Raw genomic sequence first — 25,909 nt, forward strand, 5'->3', positions numbered from 1 at the left:
AGACTGAGAAATGTGCTTATGTTGCAGTTGGCCTCGCAGATATTTGATCAGTATTCGTGAAGCACGCAGATGAATGGAAAAGGGATTATAAACTGAATCATTGATTTCCATCCATCATGATGGCAATGAATGGGAGGTCATCATTCATCCACCTTTGACGTATCCCCCACCATAAATCTGCAACAATTAAATGTTTCTGGCAGGTTGCCAATTAAAGCTCAGCACCGTTCTGGCCCATTTGGACCAAACGTCCTCTCTGATGACTGAGCAAACCACCCTGGCAGTTAAGTTAGTGCTGCATAAGCATCAGATAAAGACAACGAACGGCTAAATGTGCAGACTGGAAAGATTTAAATTTAGGATTTAAATCAGAACTAATCATTCTTTTAATGACTCTTGACTGTACTTGTCAACCCCTCCCTCCCCTCCACTATTAATTCCCACAAATGAAGCAGGAGGAATCAAGTCACAAATTGAATCTTGTTGAACTTTGATGTTTTCATGTGTCTTACAGGATGTGTTAGTGGTGTCATGACTGACACGGTGATGAGCAGCAGCTCAGATCGTTGGTCGTCCAATAACAGACAGAGAACCATGCACGCTAGGTGAGCATGGTGATCAGCACATCGTGTTGTTATTTGGTTGTGAAGTCGCAAACGACTAATCTTTTGTTTCCACCTGCATCCCTCTGATGTTTGATCTGTGACACAGTGATAAAGAGCAGTAAGTAGATAAACTCCTACACTATCTGTCTCATCTCTCCCTCTGCATTGTGTTTATCTGCTTTTCATCTGGCGAGGAGTCAGCATTGGGTTTATAGCGGAAATGCAGTTTTTAGATGAATTGGAGAAGTGTATATTTATTATACAACACTGGTTCTCAATTATTTTCTGTCACACTCCCGCAAATGTTTTCACGCCCCTGATTTGAAACACTCGAAATATCTATTTATTTATCTGTACTGTACAGACTGAACTTGAAAATGAAATCAGTCAAATTGCATGTTGAGTAATACAAATGTGTACATGTTGGCAGGTCTGCACTAACATTAAAAGTACTCTCTGCCTGGTGTGGCTGAGATTGAATGAGGTGACCTCATGAAGCTCACCGAGACAACACAAAGGGTTTTAAGTGCTATCAAAAATATTATAAGACATAAAATATGAGACATTTTTTAGTTATTTCACACTTAGAAATATATGCTTACTGTATATACATATAAATAATTCCACATGTGTTCAATCATAGTTTTGAGAATCTACAAATAGTCACGCTTTGAATGAGAAGGTACTGTATGTACAGCCAATGTTTCCAAACATGGAATGCAATGTGTGTACTGAATATTCCAATTAAATTCTTGTCTATATTAACTACTGTTTGGCTGACAGGGGCAATTGGACCATGCAGCCAGGTCCTGGTCCTGCTGCTCCAGAGCTGACAGATGAAGAAAAAGAAATTATAAACAATGTGATCGCCCGAGCGGAGAAAATGGAGGCCATGGAGCAAGAGAGGATTGGGTGAGACGAACCTAAAACTTTAAAGAAGCTGGTATATGAATGAATAGCTTTCATCATGTGCTTCTGCAGACGCTTAATAAACCGCCTGGATGACATGAAGAAGACTGTGTGCGGGGACGGTCTCTCCCGCTGTGTGCTTTGTGGGGAGCAGCTGGGCACACCTGGGGTCAGCTCAGTGGTGTGTGAGGACTGCAAAAAGGTAAGAGATGAAATAAGTACAAATGGCATTTCCCTTACAAACTGGGTCTGAATGCTTCTGCTCAGGTATGAATGATTAATGTGTTTAATACATCATTGCACACCATAGAAATATCCTGACACATGCTCTTTGGGTTTAAGTTTTTTTTTTAATGTTATTATAATATGAAGCATGGTTGTACGCTTGGTTCATATGTAAAGTACCTTAACCTCCGGAGACCCAGTAATGTATTTTTTCCTGTTTAAGGGACAAGCATTTCACAGACTTATTTCAAATGCAAAGCACTCAACAAGAATAAAATGAGCCGTGCAATAGCGAGAAGGTCATGGTCTTTCCAGTTATATGTGGTTTCCTGGGCTTTGTCTAATGAAGTAAAAAGTCTGCCATACTGACCAGCATGTTTTCTGGCAACAAGAGAAGTAGGTACGTATTAATATTCCTTACTGGAAAAATGTTATATTAAAAAAATTACTGGTTTGCATAGTAAATTATTGTTGTTTAATTAAAAAAACTGGTCTTGTTCCTCTCGTCAAAACAGTATGAAAGTTTATTATATCATCTGGCACTAAATCCTCCCTGCTTGGGCATATATGTGTGTAGTTTGTGTCAGTTTGCATTTTCTCTCCAAGCGTGCGTTGGTTTTCTCCGGGTATTCCGGTTTCCTCCCACATTCCAAAAACATGTTACATTAATTGTCCATAAGAATGTGATTGGCTGGCGACCAGTCCAGGGTGTGTCCAGGATAGGCTCCAGCATAACCGTGACTGCTGGGAAAGGTGGTATAGAAAATGGATGGATGGCACTAGATCCTAGATTCTTGCATAAAATAAATAACTACTATATGAGAGTTATTATTGGTGGTATGTTGTTTTCATCCAAAATGTACATACCGGTAAACTTTTCCAGGACTCCGGAGGATAAGTGGTCAGTGTTGTGAACCAGCTCTATAAATAAAAATAAAATGGACTGAGTTGACACACATCACATTTGCATACAATTTTAACTTAGTTTTAGCAAAAATAGTACTGCTCTGTTTGACTTCAGGGTCAATAATGATGTGGATTTGTAATAATGCTGTTAAGGTCAAACATTTTTCTTTTCCTATGCCTAGAACATGTGTACTAAGTGTGGTACTCAGTGCGGCAGCAAGCCACGTGCTGTGTGGTTATGCAAGATCTGCAGAGAACAGCGAGAAGTGAGTCTTTTCAGATGGGGGAAAAAACCTGCCGTTTTTATTAAGAAAACCATAACAGCGATAAAATGTGTTTTCTCAGGTGTGGAAGAGGTCTGGTGCATGGTTCTTCAAAGGATTTCCTAAACAATTCCTTCCTGCGCCCATGCCATTGTCAAAACCGAAAGACCAACGTGTTCTGGAAGCAGCAGAGTCTAAAGGACCCAAGGAGGAAGCTACTCGACCACATGGTGGGTATGGCAGGTTGGGGCTTTTAATATGTTTATATCATTAGTCATTAATTGAACATGTTGTCCTCTTAGGTCAGAATCAGCCTCCTGCTCCTAACAACCAAGTTTCAGGCAAGTTCTCCAACAACTGATTGTAAGACATCTGATGCTGTATTTGTACTTTTATTAAGAGAGGGTTTACAGCAGGGGTCTCAAACTCAATTTACCTGGGGGCCACTGGAGCTAGGGTCTGGGTGAGACTGGGCCGTATCAGGTTTTCCAAAAAAAACAACAAAAAACGGAAAAATAAATAAACTTTGCTTTGGTTCCGATTTTCTACAAGAAAAGCTCTGATAAAACATTCCACTATTGTCAAATATCTTATTTATTAATCAAACGTAATAATTATTTCTGGGTACATGATACCATACAGCATCCATATCAAACTTGCGCGGGCCGCACTGACATTAAACTTTCATATCAAGGCGGGGGCCTCAAACTAGTGTCCTGCAGCCACATTTGGCCCGCGGGCCACGTGTTTGAGACCCCTGGTTTACAGCATTTAAATCCAAACAAACACATTTAAATCCTTTAGTACAGGGGTCGGCAACTTTTACTCTCAAAAGGTATTTTCCACCCTCGCTCACGAAAGAATAATAGGATGCAGCTGCAAAACATCAAAACAACATCTTAGCAAATGTTAAATGTTAAATTTTTGTTAATTCGACCATTTTTAACAGCAGAGTACAACAAATTGAAATACAGTGTGCAAGTGTAACAGATGCCAACCACTAGGGTTATGATCGTATCATCTTGGTTGAACCTCACAACCTGAAGAAATGTGCAACGACACGCTCACATTCATAGCAAATTACGAGTCTCCCAATGGTTTTGATTGATTGCCCGATTTGGAGAGAATTTTGGGCTATCAAAGTAGTTCAGGTGAGAAAAAGTGCATGATGCACAAGCACTCGCAAAAACACGCACAAATTTCACATTTTGCTTGGCTGGACAGAGACTCGCAATAAGCGCTTTGTTGCTCAGTTTCCATTAACTACAAGAGGTGACGTACAGAACCTCCTGTGTGTGGTGCCCATCAATGAGAATGTGGTCCCTCGTTCGACCCCACCATGGGCAGGGCTGGACTGCAGGGATCTACTTTGAACTAAATGAGAATTTATGCTGACCAACCACAATGGATTTTCACCCAGAGAATTGATTGATTGATGGAGATTTAGTCAATATTTTCTTGTATTTGCAGAATTTTCTGTAAATACCATAGGAAGCTAAGCAGGAAGATCCTTTTCGTCCAGCAGTTTGGGATGCATTTGACTTTCAAAGTTACTCTGAGTCACTCTGTATGAATTTCAGCAATTCATCTTGACATTGTCTACAGCACCAAAATGCATTGGGTCATGGCCATGTGATTGACTGCTTAACAATTGAACAATTATCCCTAATTGAGTGGTCAGTCCCCCTAATTACTGAAATTACAGCAGTCAGCCACTCAGCCCCAAACAGCACTTTGGTGTCCTTGCATAGAAGATGCTATCGGCTGTGGAAAAAAAGTTCAATTCTCAAATGAGCGACATGAAAAGAATATCCATCTCCTGTTTTATTCTAACCCACCACTCCATGTCTTATTCTCAACCATCCAACATTTTATCTCCCATTATTTGCTAGTCCGGGTGGGATATTGCGATGCCTTTGGGTGGGACATAAAAGACATGGTTAGCATGAACAAACAAGCACTATGGACCATACAGCGGTTGCTTGTATGCACTGTAGTTGACTGCTGCAGCTTGTTGTACTGAATGTAGGTCAGTGCCTTTGAACAAAAAAGCTGCAACATCAAAAGTATCCAGAGAGACTCGGGTGTATTACATTTTCCACTGCAGTGAGAGCCTAAAGTATGAATATGCATTTCTCCCTCATGAATAGTGTGTGTCTGTGTGTTTATTGTATAATGCTTATTTTTAGGAGTAGAGCCCAAGAGCCGTGCTGGTTACCCACCTGTGGCCCCTAAACCATCGGCCGTGCGCATGGCCACAGGTGGCGCTGGCCCTGAGGAAGCAGGACAGGGAAGCCCGGTGGTGATGAAGAGGATGGTACCTGTTCAAAGCGCCAGACCGCAGCCAAGTGTAACGCCCTCTTCACAGGGTGAGAGGAAGGTCCTAAGCAAATCCTGATTTATCGCCCTCAACTTGAACCCAAATCTGTATCCTGTGCCCAGTGGGACAAGACGGAGGCACTTACTCTTCTGGTGCAATCCCTCCAGAGCAGAGAGCGCCTTCTGCTGTACGAGAGGAGAGGAGGCAGCCTGCTGCCTACAGTGCTCCTCCGGCTCGACATCAACCTCCTCCGGCTGAGGAGGAAGAGGAGGCCAACGACTACGACTCCGATGAAGCCAGTGAGTTCATAGTCTAGTCGAGTTCACTGACTTACATGTTTTAGTTTATTTGTTACAAATTCAAAAGATGAGTTTCTTTTACAATATTGTTTCAAGGTAAAAATTATGGACTAGTTGTGGCCTAGTGTTGACCATGTTAGCCTCACTGACAGATTGAGGATTTGAGGATCACCTGTCTGCCTGCCAATCAGATCCCCTAGGGAACACATTCATAGTAACACACAATGGCACAAATCTTATTACTTTCTATACCGCTTATCCTCACTAGGGTCGCAGCCATGCTGGAGCCTATCCCAGCTGTCTTCAGGCGAGACGCGGGGTACACCCTTGACTGGTTGCCAGCCATCTTATTTATGTCTTAAATGGCATTTTCACTCTTATTGGGTAATACGAGTGTAAAGGTGACCATAGGGGTGTTATTTAATGTCTAGAAAGCTCTAATGTTAAAAACCAAATTTAGAAGCTCGTAAACAGGTTTTCTACGCTCAAACTACAAAAATGTTAGATTTTAATATGAGGAATCAAACTTTGCAGAAATTCACTTATCACGATCGGGTCTGGAACCAATTAACCGTGATAAATGAGGGATTATGTACCTACATTTTCTTTGTCACCTATGACACAAAGCTAAGATGTTGTTGTTTTGCTCAGATAGCTTAGCATATTCATATATTGCTTTTTAAATGTTTTAAAGTTTTTTAATTCAATAAAAAGTGGCACTATCTGCTGGGTAGAATGACAATCAATGAGCACCATATGGTAGCCAAGCACAGACATCAGTGCTCAACAACTAACACAAAGCAGGTTGTAAATTGCAAAATCCAAGAATTATACATAAGCCACAGTTTCTGATATAAATTCTAATGGCAAAATAAATAGTTTTATTAGATATGTGTGTATCACTAAGCTTAAAAACCCGACTCCACCGCCAGAAAAAGCATTTTAATGATTGTGATTATTCTCTATGAGACTAGGCCAGTGTTGTTGTATTTTTTTGTCATGCATTCACAAGCAAAATGGGACTGTACAATGAATTATTCAAGAGCACGCTCCCCGTCTCTGTAGTCCCACATCATACCAATCAATCAATAAACCAATAGCTGTATCTGATCCCAGAAGGACCATTGGCTCTGCAGCAGAGGGGCACAAAACATTTAGCCCACACAAAACACATAAAGCACAGGACACGTAATTACAACCGTGACACAGAGTGCATAAAATACACAAAGTATGCCAACTATTCTTGGTCTCTTTCAGCCACTCTGGGCTCTCTTGAGTTCAGTCTGATGTACGATCAGGAAAGCAACAGCCTCCACTGTAGCATCCTCAAAGCAAAGGTACTGCTCGCCTCATTCAATACTTGCACTAAGGGGACGAAACCACTCCAATTTAGGGTGGTTGTGTGAATAATTAATTAAGCAAATCATCCTGTCAGTGTGATAGAATTGAACGCAAATCAATGTGTGTTTTCCAATTGACAACATGTAATCTAATCATACTGGACATGACTGTTGTTTTGTGCTGTCAATTTATATGTCATAATAACACTAAGTAATTGTTAACACATAAAATCAATGCTGTCTTTTGGAATGTGTTTATGTAGTAAGAGTGCACCAAGTTACTTATGCACCACTTCTTTGTTGTTTATTACCACATTTATGGGAACTCCACATATCTCTTTAACATACTGTATTCCTTACCTTATGTATCATATATGATTTTTATCCCCAGGGTTTGAAACCCATGGATTCAAATGGACTGGCAGATCCTTACGTCAAGCTTCATCTGCTTCCGGGGGCTAGCAAGGTTAAAAAAGACCCTTTTTAACACATTTTCCCCTCCACACATATTTATTTAAAACTTTTACAAAACACAGTGTCTGTAGTATATATCCTAAAAGTGTGAAAGACAATGGAATTGGGCTTGTGGGTCTCTGCAAGCTCAAGCCTGACACCTTGTGGTGTGAAGTAAGTCAACTCTGTGTGGTATCCAGGAAGGGAGAGGTTTTGTATTTTGCTTACATACACAACACATAAAAACTGTCAATGTGATGTTCTAATTTATTGTATCATTATCAGTCAACAAAGCTGCGCACAAAAACCTTGAGGAACACCCGCAACCCAGCATGGAATGAGACACTTACCTACCATGGCTTAACAGATGAAGACATGCAGCGCAAGACCCTCAGGTGGATACAGCAAGTCGCCACACTATAGACTCATTTTGTCTGGTCTTCTAGGGGCCTCTTCATATAGCGTCTTGTCTGACTATGACTCTTTTACACAGGCTGTCTGTGTGCGATGAGGACAAGTTTGGCCACAATGAATTTATTGGAGAGACCCGAGTGGCGCTGAAGAAACTAAAGATGAACCAGAAGAAAAATTTCAACGTGTGTCTGGAGAGAGTTGTCCCAGTGAGTGAAGAAGATATATGAGCTATAATCTTCTGAATTCCTAACTAAGCCTCAGATATGATGTTCTTCCTCCAGACAAAGAGAACTGCAACAGCCGGTGGAGCTCGAGGCATCTCTCTCTACGAAGATGAGGTGCCCCTCTCCTTCTAGAACATGACTAAAAGCAAATAATTTCTGCTGTTTCTTCCATAACATACAATGAATCTAACTTTTTTTTCCTTTCTGTTGTGTTTTTGTAGTCTGCAAAAGATGGCGGAGAGGTTGAGGAACGTGGTCGCATTCTGGTCTACCTTATGTATAGCACCCAACAGAACCGCCTCATTGTGGGTGTTGTGCGTTGCGTTCATTTGGCCGCTATGGATGCTAATGGATACTCAGACCCCTATGTTAAAATGTAAGTGCATCCCCAACATTGGTATTGTAAATATGACTCCGTTTTTGTGTGTGGGGTAAATCTGAGCTCTTTGGTTTGTGTCATAAAACATGGCATCTCATGTTCATTCATTCATTTTCTACCGCTTATCCTCATGAGGCGCCTCACAGGGCGTGCTGGAGCCTATCCCAGCTGTCTTTGGGCCAGACGCGGGGTACACCCTGGACTGGTCGCCATCCAATCACAGGGCACATATAGACAAACAACCATTCACACTCACATTCATACCTATGGACAATTTGGAGTCGCCAATTAACCTAGCATGTTTTTGGAATGTGGGAGGAAACCGGAGAACATGCATACTCCACACAGAGATGCCCGAGGGTGGAATCAAACTCAGGTGTCCTAGTATTGTTTCCTGGGCTCAGTGTAAGTGTGCAGTGATTTTAAAAGATAATGTGCACTCGTCCCTTGCTAAAAAAGTGTACATAATTGGTAATGGTAATGGTTTTATTTCATTTGAACATGCATCAGATTACAATTGAGTGCATCACATAATCACTTCACAATTAATTAAGCAAATTTAAAATGTTTTTGCTTAAAGGAAGCATATTTAAGCATAAAAATGGTTTCATGAACTAAAATACTAACTAATTAAGAAGAAGCATTCAAATTTTCATATGCAGTATTCTACACTGGTCACAAGGTGTCAGTAGGTGAAACATACAAGCAGATACTGGAACAGGTTTATTGCAGGTTAGAATTACCCCACAACAGGCACAATAATAATAACATAATCATAATAATAATAATACAGGCTACTCTGGCATCCTTAATTCAGCTAAAACTCAACACTGAGCCCCTGTCTTAAATGGCTTATTTTCTGTGATTATATCGGCCCTATTGGATGAGAGCAAATATTGGTGTTATTTCAGCTTTAGAGGGCTGCTATAATGTTAAAGCCTGTAATTTGAAGGTGGTAGATGTAATGACTTGAGGGCTTGAGCAATATTAAAACTTGTATTTTGAAGGTCGTACATGGGTTTTCTATGCTCTAACTACAAAGATATTCAATTTATAAAGCAGGGAGAGATCCAACTTCATGGAAATTCATCACAGTCTGGTTTGGAAACAATTAACTACGATAAACTTGGGAAATGAAAAGAATCATAGCTATGATGCTATCTACTGTATGGACTTATAACAACAAGTTACATAGACAGTCTCATCACGTGTTGTGAATGTATAAACACTGATATGCATACATGAAAATGAAAATACATTCACAGCACTTCCATGGTTTCATGATTATCTGCCACAATAAATGGTTTGATGGATAAAAAGACTGACTAAAAATAATTAACCCTGCTATGTGTAATTTACAGAGTTCTGAAACCTGACATGGGGAAGAAGGGCAAGTGCAAAACCCAGATCAAAAAAAGGACTTTAAACCCAGAGTTTAATGAGGTTTGTTTAAGATTTGTTGTTGGTATTAAAACAATTTGATGATGACAACTAATAATAATTAATATGTTTCAGGAATTCAGTTTTGACATCAAACACAGTGAACTGGCCAAGAAGACCTTAGACATCTCAGTGTGGGATTATGATATTGGCAAGTCCAATGACTACATAGGTAAATATATTATCAGGATTACCTTCATGAAAAGAAATGAGAGCCAACCTTTCATACTTAATTGTGTATCTTCAGGTGGCTGTCAGCTCGGCATCACTGCCAAAGGAGAAAGGCTAAAACACTGGTATGAGTGTTTGAAGAACAAGGATAAGAAGATTGAGCGCTGGCACACCTTGATGAATGAGAATCACACTGCTAGCGATTAACTACCTGTAACAAACACAGCATGAGCTAAAACATCCCCCTGATCCCCATGGTCTGCATTCACCTCTTAGTGCACCTTTTCTATACTGCCTTGTTTGTTTTTATGTCTAATTTCATCACGTGACACAGACACTGCTCCCATGCCTCCTCTATGTCCTCCCTGCCTTTAAGCCAGTGCTGATATTTAATCCACTAAGGCTATGTCCACAGATAAAAAAGAAAACAAAAAAAAAATCCAGGGTACAAATCTCAGTCCACACCAATGGCCTTTATCCACTGGAAAACTCTTTCAGGCAGACACGCGCAGTTTGCATGTGGAGGAAAGGTCAAAGCATGTTGAAAAAGTTTGTGTGGACTTAGCCAGAGATTTCATAAATGTATCCAAGATATGCATTGACAAACAACCATAATGCTACTCGGTGATGTTATAATGTGTTGAGCCTGACACAATGTTTATTGAAGAGGTATTGAACAAGGAAAGCAATATGTTATGGCACTGGAGGTCACAATCATTATTGAGGGTCATAAAAGCAAAGCGCACATTCATCGCATTGATTTTTGGTGTGATGATGTCGAACCTGACACTTGAACTGTGCGAGCATGCCACAGACGTGCAAGACGTGCCCACCGTCCTCCTGAACATAATGTATATAGAAGAAATGTTTACATACTGATACATTGCTCAGGTTAGGATAGAAATATTATATATAGATGACTCATGAGTATTTGGATCTCTCATCAGTTGATGTTATTTTGTGATTAGAGCGCACCAAGTTAATATTAGGAGTATGTGTGTGTGTATGTATGTAAGGTAAATAAGCTGTGAAATTGAAGTTGATGGTAATTGGCACTCTGACAGGTTTTGTATGTCAGTTTTTACATTGGATGCACACAGTTAGCGTTAGCAAATTAGCCAGGAAGCAGAGCTGTCATAAGTATGTGCAGCTTTACCTGCATGCACTGTGCTCGTGACTCTCATGTGCCTGCGGCAGTAGTGGCCCACTCTTACCGACACACCATTTGCACAATGCAGGGTTATTCTGCCACTCCCCCAAACCATTCATGGCTTTAGCGTGTGTTCAAGGATCACAGCAAACCAAGGAAAGCACACCTAACAAAGTGGAATGACCTCAAGCTATACAGCTGTTTGCAAGTTATTCCCAATACAAAAACAAGAAATTCTATGCATGACGTTTATTGTAGTACAAGCAGTATACAAATCTATATATAGAGATGTACTGTATACAGTTCCTGTATATATGGTCACATACAGTATATATACTTTGTGGGAATTATGCTTATTACCATTGATGTTTACATCTCTTTCCTAATACTTCATTTACAAGAGGCCATATTCTGCATGACTATGGCATAATTTGAATAAATTAAGCGAAGAGAGTCACTGATTTGATAAACCTCTAATCACACAAGCAAGCCTCTAACTGGTAGCAGTAGCAGATTTAAGAGAATAATGTCTTTCTTCACTGTCTTGTCCCTGCACAGCATCTCTACCCCTTGCGGCAGTGTGTAAGGCACCTGTCAGTAGCATCTTACACATTTGCCTATTTTGTGCTGCTTTGGCCACAGTGGTCATTACGTGAGATCGACGCAAATCATGTTTGATTGCTTTAAACAAGCTTCTCTCAGAGCTCAACAGACAGCTACTGAATCTTCTATTTCATTCTGCAAGTCTTTATCTCTGTTGTTGTAAATAGAGTAGTGCATGCACTGGGGACATGTATGTTTGCACACAATGTTGCATGTAAAGATTTTGCAGAGATCAATAAAATCAACTAAAAGCAATTTGGATGTGATTGAAAGTATTTTAGGGTATTGCCTTGATCTGAGAACATATCTGCCTAAACTGCCAAATGACAAAAGTCATGGCATGTAAAGAATATCAGAAATTGATCATAGAACAGTACTTATACACTTAACACTCTGTCTCCATTGCTACAAAGAAGGACATGGGACACTCAGAAGAGATGAGCTGGGAAAAGCTTGCCATATGTACAGTAGACACTATAATTTAATTTAAATTTAAATATAATTTAATTTTCAATGACAACAACATAAGGCAACTATCCATCACAGTATGTCCTGTGGGCCATTTTTGCCATTTGTATTGGCATATTGTACAAATGAAATGAATTCATTATTAAGTTGATATATTATTAATTATACAGTATATTACAACTAATTTGCTTTGTCACCAATCACAAAGTTAAGATATGAATATTTCATTCAGCTATATTATATACATAGGATGAAAATGGCCCTCGCATCCTTCCGATTTTTTCTATTTGGCCCTTGTTGGGAAAACTCTGGATACCCCTGCTATAAATAGATCATCATCATGTGCACTTTCAGGTAGGACTTCCATGCAAGGAAGCAAGCTACTCCATCTACTGGTAAGTCAGATAATATCCACTTCTAATGACCACCATAATAGCACTACAAAGTCTGCTAGTTTTGCAGACAGTGCCATAATAATATGGCACACACTACACTGATTAGCTCATAGTTCTTTGAAGAATATGAAAACAAAATAATTGCTTTTTGTCCAAAACATAGCTATACATAGAAAGCGATGGATCCATCAATTTTCCATACTGCTTATCCTCATGGTTGCGGCGGTATGCTGGAGCCTACCCTAGCTGACTTCGGGCGAGAGGCAGGGTACGCCCAGTATAGAGCCAGGCCCGACACTGACTACTCTCAAGTATGGCATATCGTTGTTCTGTTTTGTTTCTATTGTCCCTTGAGAAGATATAATGTAATGTAATAAAAGTGGTAGCTGAAATGGGACGGCCCTAACAGCTTTTATGAGGGATGAACAAACAGCTTTCTTTTTCTCTCTCGAGTTACACTCAGTACTACGTCATGGGGTATTGTTTCATTTTCTACATTTAGATTGCTCGTCTATGTGACAATTTTATAGCATGGCTGATCGGATTGAAAGCTTCCAGCAACCCACAACCCCTCTTGGATTGTAATGGATTCTAAGCATCAGTAATGCTTTACCTTGCCAAGTAAGCGAAAAGGGTTTCAGCACCGATTCATGTCCGGTTTAGACGAGTTCGTAGAAATGTCAGTCTTAACTAACTTTGCTTTTATTGCACAGATTATTTTGTGGATTTCCGTTTATTTGTTAAAAATATGTTTCCTTTCCAACTCTTCGCGGGATTTTGCAAAGCATTTGACTTACTTGAAGCTCATAGGAAGACCGAGGAGAGAGACTGCTGGAGTGAGAAATTCAGGCAACAAGAGGAAAAGAGAGATTTCAGCTTGCTGCCTCTAAGGCTGGAAAGAGAACTGACATTCAAATGCGGCTCTATAGAATTTAATTCCATGCACCATCTCTGTGGTCATATAGTTTATATACAGTTGAATGGCAAGGAAGTCAATTTCAATTGTGTTTCAATTGTTCATTATTGGTCATTAATTGTTCATTATTCAGTTTCGGCTGTCCATCGATTTTGATTTAGACATGTGTATGTCATGTCGGTTTGTTCTTGCAAGCTCGCAGGTGAGCTGCCAGGCCTGTTTTAGAGCGGCAGGTCTAAAGGTAAATTACATTTCTAACAGGTAAATTCACTGACTCTAGGAATAGAGTGGCGTGGATCATGAGCTGCTAGATAGTCGGCCACTCGCTTCTCCTCTACTTTCGTAGCTTGGTGCAAGACATTAGAGGAGGCTTGCTGTTCCCAGGCATCAGTATAAACTTTTGCATACTTCATGTGGCATTTCAAAACGTCCTTATTGTGCAGGTTGCAATAAAGCACTTGCTTTGGGAGGCGATCGCTGAACATGCGATAAACATGACCAGTCCATCTGAGCTGAGCTGCAGGGATTAAGGCTTAATGTTCATGATCTGGCATATGTGGTGGCGTTGGACTGGGGTCAGCTGCCTGATGTGTATACGGAACAGGGTCATAGTTTCAGTGGAATACAGCAGTGAAAATAATACTGCTACATTGTAGACTGATCTTTGGACACAGTTTGACATCATGATGTGACCAGAGACGTTGTTGGAAGGACCCAAAGGCCTTGCAAACTGATTGAATCAGAGGACTAGTTTGGAATTGGGTTAAAATTTATCTTGCCAACAGGAAGCAATATGTAAAGCTACGACAATGTACAGTACATCTGCAAATTTATATATTACATGTGGAGTACCCCAGGGGTCAATACTGGGACCAAAACTGTTCAACTTGTACATCATTGACAACTGTAAAGCGACAAGAGTTAAAGTTAGTATTATTTGCGGACTACTTCCTTTTGTTCTGGGGAAAGCATACAAGAGCTCATTAAAAAGTCACAGATTAACATTGTTTCACTTTTCGATGTATTTAGTGAATTAATGTACTGCAACAAATGTGAAAGGAATGTAAATAAGCTCTGCTTCTTCCGACTCCTTTTGGACATGTGGAACTGTGATTTGAATTACGTGATGTATTCCATTGTAACTTGCATGATCAAATAAATTAAACCGTTTCCATTACCGTTTAAACTTGTTTGTTAAGTACAATGATTAGTGAATATTCTACATGAACTCTTGAAATGGTATATAATGGCTGTGTCGATCAATAACATTAACTTACAACACTTGACACTTGACAGGTCTTCGTGTGGCCCGCGGTGCATGCTGGGAGGAGCTCATTGGTCTTGGAAACATGGCGTCGCACTGACAGCTGGGACACTCATTATCGTCTCCAGCCACTAACACAGCGGCTGGGGCCCTTTACGGAGTTCCTTGCGGTCATCTCCTTTCCCTCAATTACCGACTACAGACGCGGCGTCCGCCCCGAAACGACTGGCGTTTTAGCGGCATGGCGCAATAACGGATTTAGTGCAAGTGTCACGCCCACTCTACTCGGTAACGACGCCGCACGGTTAGCTAGCAAGCTCCGTTTGCAGCTAGCTAAGGCAGACAGCTAGCAGCAGCCACGGTTAGCACGGCCAGGAAGGAGCCGACATGCGATGTGAAGAAGACCTGCCACCACTCTCTGCTCGTTGTCTTTGCTGTTGGACATAAGCGTGTTGCCTTTAAGGGATCTTCTGTCAAACCAGAAGGGCTTGTCAATTGAATAAGTGTTATTTTACAACAGTCGTATAGCCAGGGCGTTTTCTGTCATTCAGTGACTGAATTTTTAATGTTCGACCCCTTTGGCATCACTGTCGGAGGAGAGAGCGATGGGCTCCGGGGCGGTGGATTCGTCCCAGTGGCTTTCGGTGAAGGAGGAAACCATTTTCCTCCACGATGGACTCATTCGGGTCACAGATCTGGCCGAATTGCCTAGTGAAATCGGAGTGTCGGAGCAGGGGGACACCGAGCAGGAGGTGAGTGATAGCACACACACACACACACAATTGCTTGGCATTGTTCATGTTTTGGAAATGAAAATGGCCTCGTGACAGTGGTGCCTTTTCGTGTTATTTTTATATGAAAATACATATGGACTGTCTGCGGCAACACACCCTCAATGATAACGATAACGCTAACGTTTGCAACTTTCCCTGCCCTGCTCGTTATCGACCCTCTGTGAAGGGGGTGGTCGTTGTGCTTTTGTTTCCTGTAGTCTCTTTCAAAATAAAGGAGGGCGAAAGTCACAATGTTTAGAATGCAATCACCTCTTATTATTTGCATATTCACCATCATTCATCCTCGATTCAATTAGCTTGTTTCTAAATGAACACAGGAAATGTCTTATAGTGCCTTTTTATTTTGAGGGCACTATGCATACTTCTTTAAAGAGCTTTACAGTGATGAGGAGCAAACTGTCCCCATTATTAATACTAAGTTACTCTAATATGTCATAAAGCTGATGTTAGGATTCATAGTGTTAAGGATTCAATATATTGAGTATACAAATGTCACAGTGGTCTATAATGATGAGCTGGTGTCATCACACTAATGTACGCTTTGTAGTTGGGGCTATACATGAAAAACAGTGACTGGCAGCAATAATAAAGAACAAAAAGGGTGCTGAGAGTCCAGACTATACCAGAGCTAACAGCGCTCTCATTCTGTGTCACAAAAAAACAAAACAGTGGTTATAAACTATTTTTGAATTTGCCTTGAAGTGGATCAGTCCCAGAATTAATGTGGTAGTTTTTACATAAGCTATTACAAAGACTAAAAATACAAATAACATTTGTAACTGGCACAAAAGGTTATCTGGGAATGTTCAGAAACCAATTTACAATAATAATAAAGATGCAAGGTCTGGGGTTATGGGCCTCATGACACATTGCAGTGCATAGATACATTATTTGCTTTGACACTTTTTCAAAAATATTCAACGTTTAATAAATAAATTCAAATAATAAATAGATTTGATTCCACATTTGATGTCCTGATCAACACCAGACATGCAGCGCACAATCTGTTCTTGTTTGAGAAGCAGAGAGGATGTTGTGGGTGTGATGATGAATGCAGGTGAAAAAGTGTTGGGCGGTGGGTTGATGTAGAGAATATAATAAGGTAGGTCAAATGGACGTCTATATTTGGCATTACGTCTGGATATGTATGATAATTGTGCCACTTGCTGGTTATATAATCTTCTTTTTAATGTGTACATTAGAGTGAAGCCAATGATAATCGGCGGTTGGGACAGGCAGCATATGGGATGCAGGGATCCATTATGGAAAGTTCTGTTCTTAAAAATGTCAGGCTTTTGCAGATGACGCAACGCTGTAACTGGTGTTGGAGAGTTTCTTGATGGGCTTGTTTTCTGTTTTCTCAGCGTTATTATCCATTCCCCTCCATTTCTGACCTTGTCTGTGGTCAGCTGGTGACTGACTGGCTCATTCATTGGTGTTGTGATGCTGACTGTTCCGTCTATTTGCGTCAGTGTTTTATAGAACAAGGCACAGAAGGCCCCGCCTCCAGTATAGAGTATTACTGTAACATTAGTAGAGTTTGCCAAATTTAATCAATACAAATTGTGCCTGCTAAATGGTATGATAGATTTTTTTCCTAGTCCTTCAGTCATCTCCATCACATTGTAATCAATATCTGAAATGCTGCTTAAGTGCACATGAAGCACATTGTTTCACTCTGTCCATTATTTCATAGACAAAAGAGTTATGGACAGAGGCATTCTCACCCCTTGTTTTCCAAATTTCACTTGTTTCTCTCATGTCAGTTACATTTTTGCATAACAATTTTAAAATTGCATTCCTGTTTTATTCCTTAATTACAGATTCTGACATTTGAGACGAAGAACCCAGTTGAGTTGGCAGAGCGTCTACGTGCAGTCTGTGGTAACCAGAGCAATGCTTATGCCAGGCTGCTGGAATACAGACTCAATGCTCTGCGTGGCCTGTGGGGGGCGCAGCGGCAGCTGGCCCTGGAGGAGCAACAGGAGCGAGAAGGAACTGGGGGTGCTGATGAGGAGACCTTGGCCTTGCTCAAAAGACAAGGTCTGCTCCAGCAGCCCGAGCAGGCGCCCTTTACCTCCCGTGTTGGCCTGCTGCTGGTCTTCCCCCTCTTACAGTCACAGACCCGCAGTGACCCGACGCTCTGTGGGGTCACGGCAGAGGTGCTTTTGGCGTGTCTCAGAGACTGCCAACCGCTCAGCCTCAGCAAGGAGCCTGCAGACTGCCTAAACGGCCTGGAGGGGTTGCTTTGCTCCTGGCTGGAAGATGGTGCTCAGGAGTCCGTCCAAATGCAAAGGCCGGCTCAAATGCAGATTCTCCGCTCACCCAGACAGAGAGAAAATGCTGCTGCTGCACTGGTTGCACTTGCCTGTGCCAGGTAAGGCCAGAGAAATTGAAACTGAACATAGGTTAACACCGTAGTCAGTAATAGCCAGTGGTCTTTGTTTACCATACTGATGTATGATGATTTCTGTTATATGCGAGCATGGATGCTTTTCTTTTTGTCAGTGTTTGTCGGCCTTGATAGTGTGAGCTGTTAACTCACCTTTTTAGAAAAAGGTGGTTTATATAGATGTCTTTCCCCCACGCAAGAACATTATTGGTTGTCAGTCGGACCTCGGCTTCTGCTTCTGCTGGTGACAACTGATCTTGACTTGTCAAAACCAGAACCCTCTACTCTTTGTTCAGTCTTTATTTGTTGTCATGAACCAACCAGCCCTGTTTGTAAGTTCACTGTTGGGAAGATTAAGTAACAACATACAGTGGAGAGCATAGTCATGTTACGTAGTGATATAATTGTCGAACTTACCATGACACCTATACAAAAATTGACTAAAACAAAACATGAAAGCCCATACAGACATGTTTAGAAATTTCTTCTGTTGCTTCTTATTGTCATTTCTTAAATGTCACATGTGGCTAACTGAGCCGCGTGTGAGTGCTTTCAATGTAGGAAGAGCGCACAGCAGTATTTCCTGCTTGTTGAAAGGGCGATATGTGCTGAGTTGCTGAAAGACTTTTCACTAGATTCATTTTAGTCTTTTTTTTTTAAACGAGTATCTCAAGTATCTGAGTAAATATAGTTTTGATATTACACTGATTCCTTCTTCTCCGTCTGTCCTGTTATTCTCTGCCAGGCCAGATGTGTATGTGTTATATTCCATTTATGAGCGAGGGCGAACACATAGCGCCAAATGTATTTGTGACTTTCCACTACAAATAAATTAATGTATACTGTATATTGTAATACTGTATAGACATTGCAATTGGTGTACGAACCAGCTGCCTCAGTAATTCAAGCAATAATTCTACATAATTCTACAAATTGAAAAACTTGACAATGTGTCTTCTATTGCTGGGGCCTTTGTAATCATCTGTCAATCTATTTTATAGAGGATCTCTGAAGACCTTTATCCACACAGTGCACCTGCTGCAGAAACAATCTGATCTTGGACAACTCCCAGTGTCAGATGTCCTGTACAGGTAAGGCCTCAACTTTGGTTCACCTGATAAGAGACTTATGCTGCCACTGAAGTACTTTACATATTTCCTGCTTCAGGCTTTTACTCTTGGAAGGAGGCCCAGGCTCTTCATCATGCCTGCTTGGGGGGAAACACAGTGTGTCCTGGGGTTTTGAGGACATGCTACCCACCCCCGATAACTCACAAGGAGGAGCAGAGAATAAAGGTGAAAGCGCAATTAAATCATCGTTATTGCAGTGTGTTGTTTGTTCACGCATTGTTTTTAGCTAGTCTTCTTAACCCAATGCACAACATATAAAAAAAGAAGTTGATGCATTCAGTATTAAGGTGAAACCAAAGGTACAAAATGTTTTTCAAGAGCTTTATAGTGAAAAACAAGACAAAGACAGTGATGACTCACTCTCAGGAATCAATAAGCTGACCTCACAGAAGAATAGAAGCTGCACAGGGCGTATAACCATAACAGTATTTGTGCATGTTTTTAAGCAATCACTAGATCAGCCTAAAACATCAGTCTAAGCAAGTCAGTCTAGAATCTTAATTCCACCCTGCTTTTTATCTCAACTATATGTCCTTTTCACCCCTAGCCATCCTTTTTGTCCCATGTCTCACAGACACTGATTTGGGTCGCTGTCTGGCCACAGACGGGCTCTATCTGTTCACCACGAACTCCTCTGGGAGAGGACTCAGCAAGCTGGGGTCTGGCTTACATGGGACACTGAGGTAATATGACACATTCCTGTGCAACATTCTGAAAAAAGGGTGAGACACAGGAATGCAAAATTTATCTATAATCTATAATATATATTTAGACCAATATTGTTTGTTTTGTTTCCTGAAGATTCCAAACTAAATTCAAGCTGTGCTGATTTATGTACTGTAAAAAGCATTTGTTTAAATGCCTTGTAAATGACAATTTGACAGCAGCAACCGCAAACATAGGGTACTCTTGTCTCGACCACCGTCTGTCTGTGCATTAGTGTTTTTTGGGTAGAGAGGGAAAGGTAGAGACTGTATCAACTGTAGGGCGAGTGGGGGATGGCTATACAGTGAAATAGTTAAAGGTACCATCAAAGAATACAGTAGGAAAAGAAGTATTTGACCCCCTACTCATCCTGCACAGTTACCTGCTTATAAAGGTATGAAAAGTTCAGAATTGTATGGTATATTTATCTTAACACAGAGAGAGGGATATAAATAAAGTAAATCAAGTATAAAGTATAAATAAAGTAAATAAAAAATATATATATTTTCTCCACTGTAGATGCTAACCTTAATATTGTACAGCTCCTCACCAGTATGTTTATAACAAATGTTTATTTGCCACCATCTTTACAAATGAGATAGATGTTTTGTGTTGCAGAGTGTAACTGACTATTTGCATTCTGGGCTTGTGGTGTTGACAGTCTAGGTTATGGCACAAAGAAGTATGATTCAGTTCAGCAAAGTGCAAGAATGAAATAGCTGCATATGTTTGTGTAGAGGGTTTGTTTACTGTCGAAATGAGGAGCTGGAGCCTGGTTGGGTGGTGTACAGCAGTGGTCGCCTTCTCCACCGCCCCTCTGCCTTTGATGCCAAGCCTCATCAGCTGTGCCAGGTCATTGACCCCTTCACTCTACAGGTAATGCTCCAACCAGTTGCTCAGCATGGTTAGCATTCATGTCACAGAATTAGAACTTTTCACTTACCTCATCACACAGCTGCATGATTGAGCATTAGTCTGTATCTCATGTTTCACCCGCTGCTTACAGGTGTGCCAGATTGTCACCATGCCAGCCCATCACTTTCCAGTGGGCAGCAGCATGACAACGCTGCACCTCTGCTCTGATGGAACCTACCTATATTGGGTCTGGTCCCCGGCAAGCCTCAATGAGAAGACACAGAAAGGCCACTCTGTCTTTATGGATGTCTTTAATCTGTCTGTGAGTTTTGCATTCGCTACATAATTCTGTAGTTTCAGTAGGGTTCATTTGATGGGTTCCTCCCTCTTTTCTATGGTGCAGACACAGACAGGACTGTGTGTTGCAGACGTCTTGCAGGAGAGAGTTATCCTTACTCGCAAAGAAGGCGAGTCTTCCAAGTGCTTGAATGAGCTTCTTTTGAGTCGAATGTCTCGCTTCCGAGCCTCACATTCTGCCACATTGGCTGCTCTCACAGGCTCTACTATCACCAACACTGTCAAAGAGGAGCAGTCAGGTAACCAAGAAAAGCCAGTTCATCTCAGTTTTGAAATAGCGTTCTTTCTTGTAACACATTTCTCCTGGTTTTGTTATCTCAATAGCTGTCAACACAAGCTGTGGACTTCCTCTGAAGACTCTGAGGAAGACCCCTATGTATGTTTGTGGGACATACTTAGTGATGCTGGTCTCAGCTCCTGGTGTATCTGGGAGTTCTGCTACACGCTCACTCTTTGGAGGCACCAGTAGCTTGTCCTCACTGAAAAGTAAGAACACTTAGAATAGATATTATCAGTATATTTTTTTAGTATAGAACGTCAGTGAAAATTTTGCTACTTTCAGCTAAAAAGTGATTCTTGTCATTTCAGTATTAGCCTCTAGTTTAGTCTTCAACCTTGCTGACGGCCAGTTCAGCAGCCGCGCTGACCTCATTGATGCTCCTGGTAGTTCCCTAGGCAGGGGAGCCCAGGTAGCTGGACTGGGTGAGCACTCTTTGTCCCAATTGAGTGTTTAAAACTTGAAGCACACCCCTTCTGGGATAACTGACATTTTCTTATGTGGCCTTTTTTAGGAGCATGTTATGATGCACTGAACAACTTGATCTGGACCTGCTCCAGTGATTACATAGATCAGTGGTGCAACCCAGGGAATCAGGCCTTTCATCATGTGTGCCAAAGACTGGGTGTGAGCCATGTCATCAAAGAACCCAAAGGTTGGGGGAAAAACATCTCCAGAGACGACACATTCTTATTGTACATGTTGGGAGATTTCATTTGTTTTGCCTCTTTTCCCAGATGAAATGGTGGACACAAGTGAAGTGATCAACCAGCTACTTCATCATGTAGGTGCCATGTGTGTCCACCAGCTTAATCTGCTAGCAGCCAGCAACAACAGCCTGCCTCTGGGCGCCCTACTGGGCAAACAACATCCCATCGAGGCCAGTCACTTCAGCAGCATCTGTGACATAATGGAGAAGGCCATGGTCAATGGAGACACAAGCATCATCCACTGTATTTTGGTAGTGTTCCAGGTTAGTATTCTGTGACTTCAACGCATGGTCACTCTCTCATGATTTAAGTTGTATTGTTTTGTTGTCAACAGGTTGTCTTTAGGTTCTTCAATCCACAGTCAGAGCAGAACAGGGATAGTGTGCGGAGGGCGGGCCTGCTCTTGTGGCAACTACTTATGGCTCCAGTAGATCAGATAGGATCTGAGATTCAAAGAGAGGTGTGCCTGGCCATCAGGTAAAATACAATTGTACCTATACACTGTGATGAAAGATAGAAAAATGTTTTTTTTGTTCCATGCAGCAATAATTGTATGATTTTCTTGTCATTGCAGCTCAGGTCTGAATACTTTGTACCAAGGGGAATCTGAGCTCAACAAACTGCTGAAACTTGTTTTAACAGAAGGTGAGTACATAAGATAACTTGACTATAACCAACAATTACATTGTCATCCTATAAATAAACCTTTCATTGTGTTTCATGATGTATTCTGTCACAGGTGAAAGGAACAGTGGCCTCTCTCAGCTTAGGGATGTTATCCTCACCAACTTGGCAGATCAACTGCAGAAAAATAGGTTTGGAAGTGAAGAAGATGACCACTATAGGTGAGTGGCATGTTCCTTTGGTACATTCTTGGTACAAATGTTTTTATTTAGCATGACCCTCCGTTGTTATTGTTATAATAATAAGAATTATTATTATTATTACTAGTTTAATCAAAAACATTTTTAATGGGACCTGTAGGCTTTTTCCACTTTTCTGACCTACAAATGTAATTAGAATGTTGTATTCTCGTGTTAAACGATGCCATAGTTTCAGATAATGAGGTTTGTGCATTTGGAGGTGAGCCCTAAAAGAAGTTTGGAATGGCTCAAAATGCTCGGTTTCAAAAGGTGTGGTAAAGCTGTCCCTTTGTGGTGTCACAGAGGGGCGGACTTATATATATCTTATGTGGGTTTGGCTGTAAGCGGAAATTACGCAAGTATGGAAATTCTCGATTCCCTACCAGCAAAAGAAATGCATTTTAGTCTGTCAACGGCATTTCACACCAGACTGTTTTGTGAACATGGGCCGGTATGCAGCAGGACTAGCTGACAAACTTTCCAAAGTCAGAAGAGAAAGCCGTAAGTAACAATTTATCAGTGTCCTAACTGTGTTTATTTTATGCAAGTCATGGAGCAAAAGTGCTTGCATACAGGGCGCGGGTTGCTAATAGCCGTTTCCCACCTCAATTAGTGACCACATTAGACGTATGACGTAGACGTATTAGATGCTGTAGGGAAAAAAATGCTAAAGGTACTTACCATTGAAAGTTTTGAAGTAACCTCTTTTCTCGAGAAACGTCGTCCTGCCCAGTCTCTACTTCCATATCAGAGTCCAACATTCATCATTCATCAACATTCAAAAAATGCCTAATGAATAATGCCTAAGAAAATGAGCCTGATAGGTCCCCTTTTTAAGAGTGTTATCTTTTTTGCAGGCTGAGTGATGATCTGCTGCAGTGTATCCTCAAGACTGTAGTTCGGGAATCCTGCCTCCTCATTACCAAATGTCAGACAGTTGCACGAGACGACTTCCAGAAGCTGCTCTCCACTGTACCAGTATGAATAACTGAAGAAGAATATGTACAGTGATCAGGAGATGTGATCAGAAGATGTGTTACTTAATACTGACACCACTCTGTCATTGCTTTCCTTTCCTGTAGGTGGTCTCTCCTTGTCTGCGCTACCTCATGGCTGTCCAGAACCACCTTCTCAGTAACACTGTTCTTATCCGTCCAGATGATAGCGATGATAGTGACAGCTCCCTACAAGGGGAAACAATGAAGGTACAGGTAAACATCCCCTTTAAATACCCCTTCCTTTATCATAATGACATTTTTATGTTTGTCTTGAAATTAATACATACACTGAAGTGACAACATTATTCAAAAATAGAGCTGCATAATACTTCACCATCACCATCTATTGTTAACATTGTGTTGTTTTTGTAAATTATGATGTGATACAATATACAAGTTTGAATCAGCAGAGATTACAGTTTAGCAATAAATGCAAATTGCATGAAAGTGATATGGTGAACAGAAATCCTGGAAGCAGAGTTACCGAAGTGTGGGCCTTATTTCTGTGTTGTCCTCAGGAGCTGCAAAGCAGCATCCTCTCCTTAGCAACTAAGATCCTGGTTGGATGTGATGAGGCACTGGAGACACTGCAGCAGGTGACGACAACTCTCATTAACAGTGACATCCCTGACAGGGAAACCAGGTGAATTGTTTTCCCTCTTTTAATAAGTTCTATAAGAAAGCAGATTAGACATCACATCCTCACAAGTATACTGTATGTTATGTGGGTTCCCTTCAAACAACAGTGGTAATTACAGTGGTAACAGTTTAGTTTATTTTGAACATGCATACAATGTTATATTGAAGTAAATTGCATGTTTGCAGTTACACAATTCAACAAGAAACCAAAACTGAAAAGGAATCAAAGGAATTAACCCTTCGTCTTACGATACAGCCATTGTTCAGTTCCTGTGGTCAACATGTACCACTTTACAATGTTTTAATAGTAAAAGTAAAGGATAATGTGCAATAATAAGAGTTTGTACATATTTTAATATGAATAAATAAAGAATGCATTTTCTACGAAAGTCGGGTACAATTAATTGGATGCTGATTTACTTACAATTAAATCAGGACAAGTATCACAGTGGATAATGTGCAAATTAATCCCCTGCTTTTGTTTTTCCACAGGTTGAAAGGTCTGGAACAGGTGACCAAGGCCACCATGCTGGGGCACCTACTGCCAGTGTTGTTGACCTCTCTGATGCACCCCAACCTGCAGACCCTCACACTTGCTGATGCCCTCATGCCCCAGTTGGTGCAGCTGGTTCTATACACTAGCCAGGTTTGTCCATTCTCAAATGAATCAAACTTGTCATCTTGAAGTTGACTGTACTTTTAATCACAAGATTAAGAGATTTATTCCACTGTTTTCCTTTCAGACTGCATTGCTACTAAAGACTCAGTGCCCACTTTTCTCTGAAGAGTCACCTTTGGGGGGTTGTGTTGGGCAGGGAATGAAGACATGTGCTGCTGATGACAGGTATGTTTTATGGAGGCCCAAACAAGTATTGTTTTTTTGCCTTTTATCATCAAGGCAGTAGCTGAGTTCTGGGTAACTGTCAGCTTTAAGTGTATCTTCAAAAATTCTTTATTCTTTCTGCAAGAATTCTTGATGAACGCGAGGAGCCAGGTTTCCTGACTGGGCTGAAGATCCCTGCCCCTTGGGCTGCTGGGAAGACAGTGGAAACTGTACATCCTGTGCGGGACAACTATAAGTTCAAAGAGACTGTGCACATTCCGGGGGCTCGCTGCTTGTACCTTCGTTTTGATTCTCGCTGCTCTTCCCAATATGACTACGACAAGGTATTCGTGAAACGGTTTTGATTTGAAATTGTTTTGATCCTTTTTCTTACTGTGACCATTCATATTGTATTTTTTTAGTTGGTTATTTATGCTGGTCCCAACACCAATAGTCGTAAAGTAACAGAATACGGAGGAAACACTTTGGGATATGGCAGTCGCAGTGTTTTGGGGACAGGATGGCCCAAAGATCTTGTGAAGGTAATAGAAACTGTGGGACACAAAAAAACATTTTTTTTGTCTTTATATGTGTCTTTATACATATTTCTTGTCTTGCCTTA

The 25,909-nt window shown here is 41.0% G+C and overlaps 2 protein-coding genes across 6 annotated transcripts in view; both read left to right on the forward strand.

Annotated features, from left to right (window-relative positions):
- The window catches only part of LOC131127940 (rabphilin-3A-like), a 24,465-nt gene extending 12,517 nt beyond the window's left edge, over positions 1-11,948 (forward strand). The window contains exons 3-20 of one of the 3 annotated variants that reach the window (XM_058070352.1): positions 515-605; positions 712-723; positions 1,389-1,517; positions 1,587-1,716; positions 2,828-2,911; positions 2,991-3,138; positions 3,211-3,249; positions 5,098-5,277; positions 5,396-5,527; positions 6,785-6,864; positions 7,259-7,333; positions 7,606-7,715; positions 7,814-7,940; positions 8,016-8,072; positions 8,180-8,334; positions 9,699-9,780; positions 9,853-9,949; positions 10,025-11,948. In XM_058070352.1, coding sequence (XP_057926335.1) covers positions 532-605; positions 712-723; positions 1,389-1,517; positions 1,587-1,716; positions 2,828-2,911; positions 2,991-3,138; positions 3,211-3,249; positions 5,098-5,277; positions 5,396-5,527; positions 6,785-6,864; positions 7,259-7,333; positions 7,606-7,715; positions 7,814-7,940; positions 8,016-8,072; positions 8,180-8,334; positions 9,699-9,780; positions 9,853-9,949; positions 10,025-10,155 — 1,842 coding nt within the window. In that variant the 5' untranslated portion in view covers positions 515-531 and the 3' untranslated portion in view covers positions 10,156-11,948. Of the gene's footprint in view, positions 1-514; positions 606-711; positions 724-1,388; positions 1,518-1,586; positions 1,717-2,827; positions 2,912-2,990; positions 3,139-3,210; positions 3,250-5,097; positions 5,278-5,350; positions 5,528-6,784; positions 6,865-7,258; positions 7,334-7,605; positions 7,716-7,813; positions 7,941-8,015; positions 8,073-8,179; positions 8,335-9,698; positions 9,781-9,852; positions 9,950-10,024 lie in introns of all 3 variants that reach the window. The other 2 variants (XM_058070350.1, XM_058070351.1) reach the window with 2 other exon arrangements.
- Positions 11,949-14,815: 2,867 nt separating this feature from the next.
- LOC131128267 (probable E3 ubiquitin-protein ligase HECTD4) overlaps positions 14,816-25,909 on the forward strand; it is a 30,631-nt gene continuing 19,537 nt past the window's right edge. The window contains exons 1-22 of one of the 3 annotated variants that reach the window (XM_058070953.1): positions 14,816-15,496; positions 17,362-17,915; positions 18,932-19,021; positions 19,098-19,225; positions 19,635-19,743; positions 20,503-20,641; positions 20,772-20,942; positions 21,024-21,216; positions 21,302-21,463; positions 21,566-21,679; positions 21,769-21,909; positions 21,992-22,227; positions 22,299-22,441; positions 22,539-22,609; positions 22,704-22,809; positions 23,685-23,805; positions 23,910-24,038; positions 24,344-24,468; positions 24,957-25,110; positions 25,208-25,308; positions 25,433-25,631; positions 25,710-25,829. In XM_058070953.1, coding sequence (XP_057926936.1) covers positions 15,350-15,496; positions 17,362-17,915; positions 18,932-19,021; positions 19,098-19,225; positions 19,635-19,743; positions 20,503-20,641; positions 20,772-20,942; positions 21,024-21,216; positions 21,302-21,463; positions 21,566-21,679; positions 21,769-21,909; positions 21,992-22,227; positions 22,299-22,441; positions 22,539-22,609; positions 22,704-22,809; positions 23,685-23,805; positions 23,910-24,038; positions 24,344-24,468; positions 24,957-25,110; positions 25,208-25,308; positions 25,433-25,631; positions 25,710-25,829 — 3,453 coding nt within the window. In that variant the 5' untranslated portion in view covers positions 14,816-15,349. Of the gene's footprint in view, positions 15,497-17,361; positions 17,916-18,931; positions 19,022-19,097; positions 19,226-19,634; positions 19,744-20,502; positions 20,642-20,771; positions 20,943-21,023; positions 21,217-21,301; positions 21,464-21,565; positions 21,680-21,768; positions 21,910-21,991; positions 22,228-22,298; positions 22,442-22,538; positions 22,610-22,703; positions 22,810-23,684; positions 23,830-23,909; positions 24,039-24,343; positions 24,469-24,956; positions 25,111-25,207; positions 25,309-25,432; positions 25,632-25,709; positions 25,830-25,909 lie in introns of those variants that run through there. The other 2 variants (XM_058070954.1, XM_058070955.1) reach the window with 2 other exon arrangements.

Source organism: Doryrhamphus excisus, chromosome 4 (assembly GCF_030265055.1).
Source record: "Doryrhamphus excisus isolate RoL2022-K1 chromosome 4, RoL_Dexc_1.0, whole genome shotgun sequence".
Classification (NCBI taxonomy): Eukaryota; Metazoa; Chordata; class Actinopteri; order Syngnathiformes; family Syngnathidae; genus Doryrhamphus; species Doryrhamphus excisus.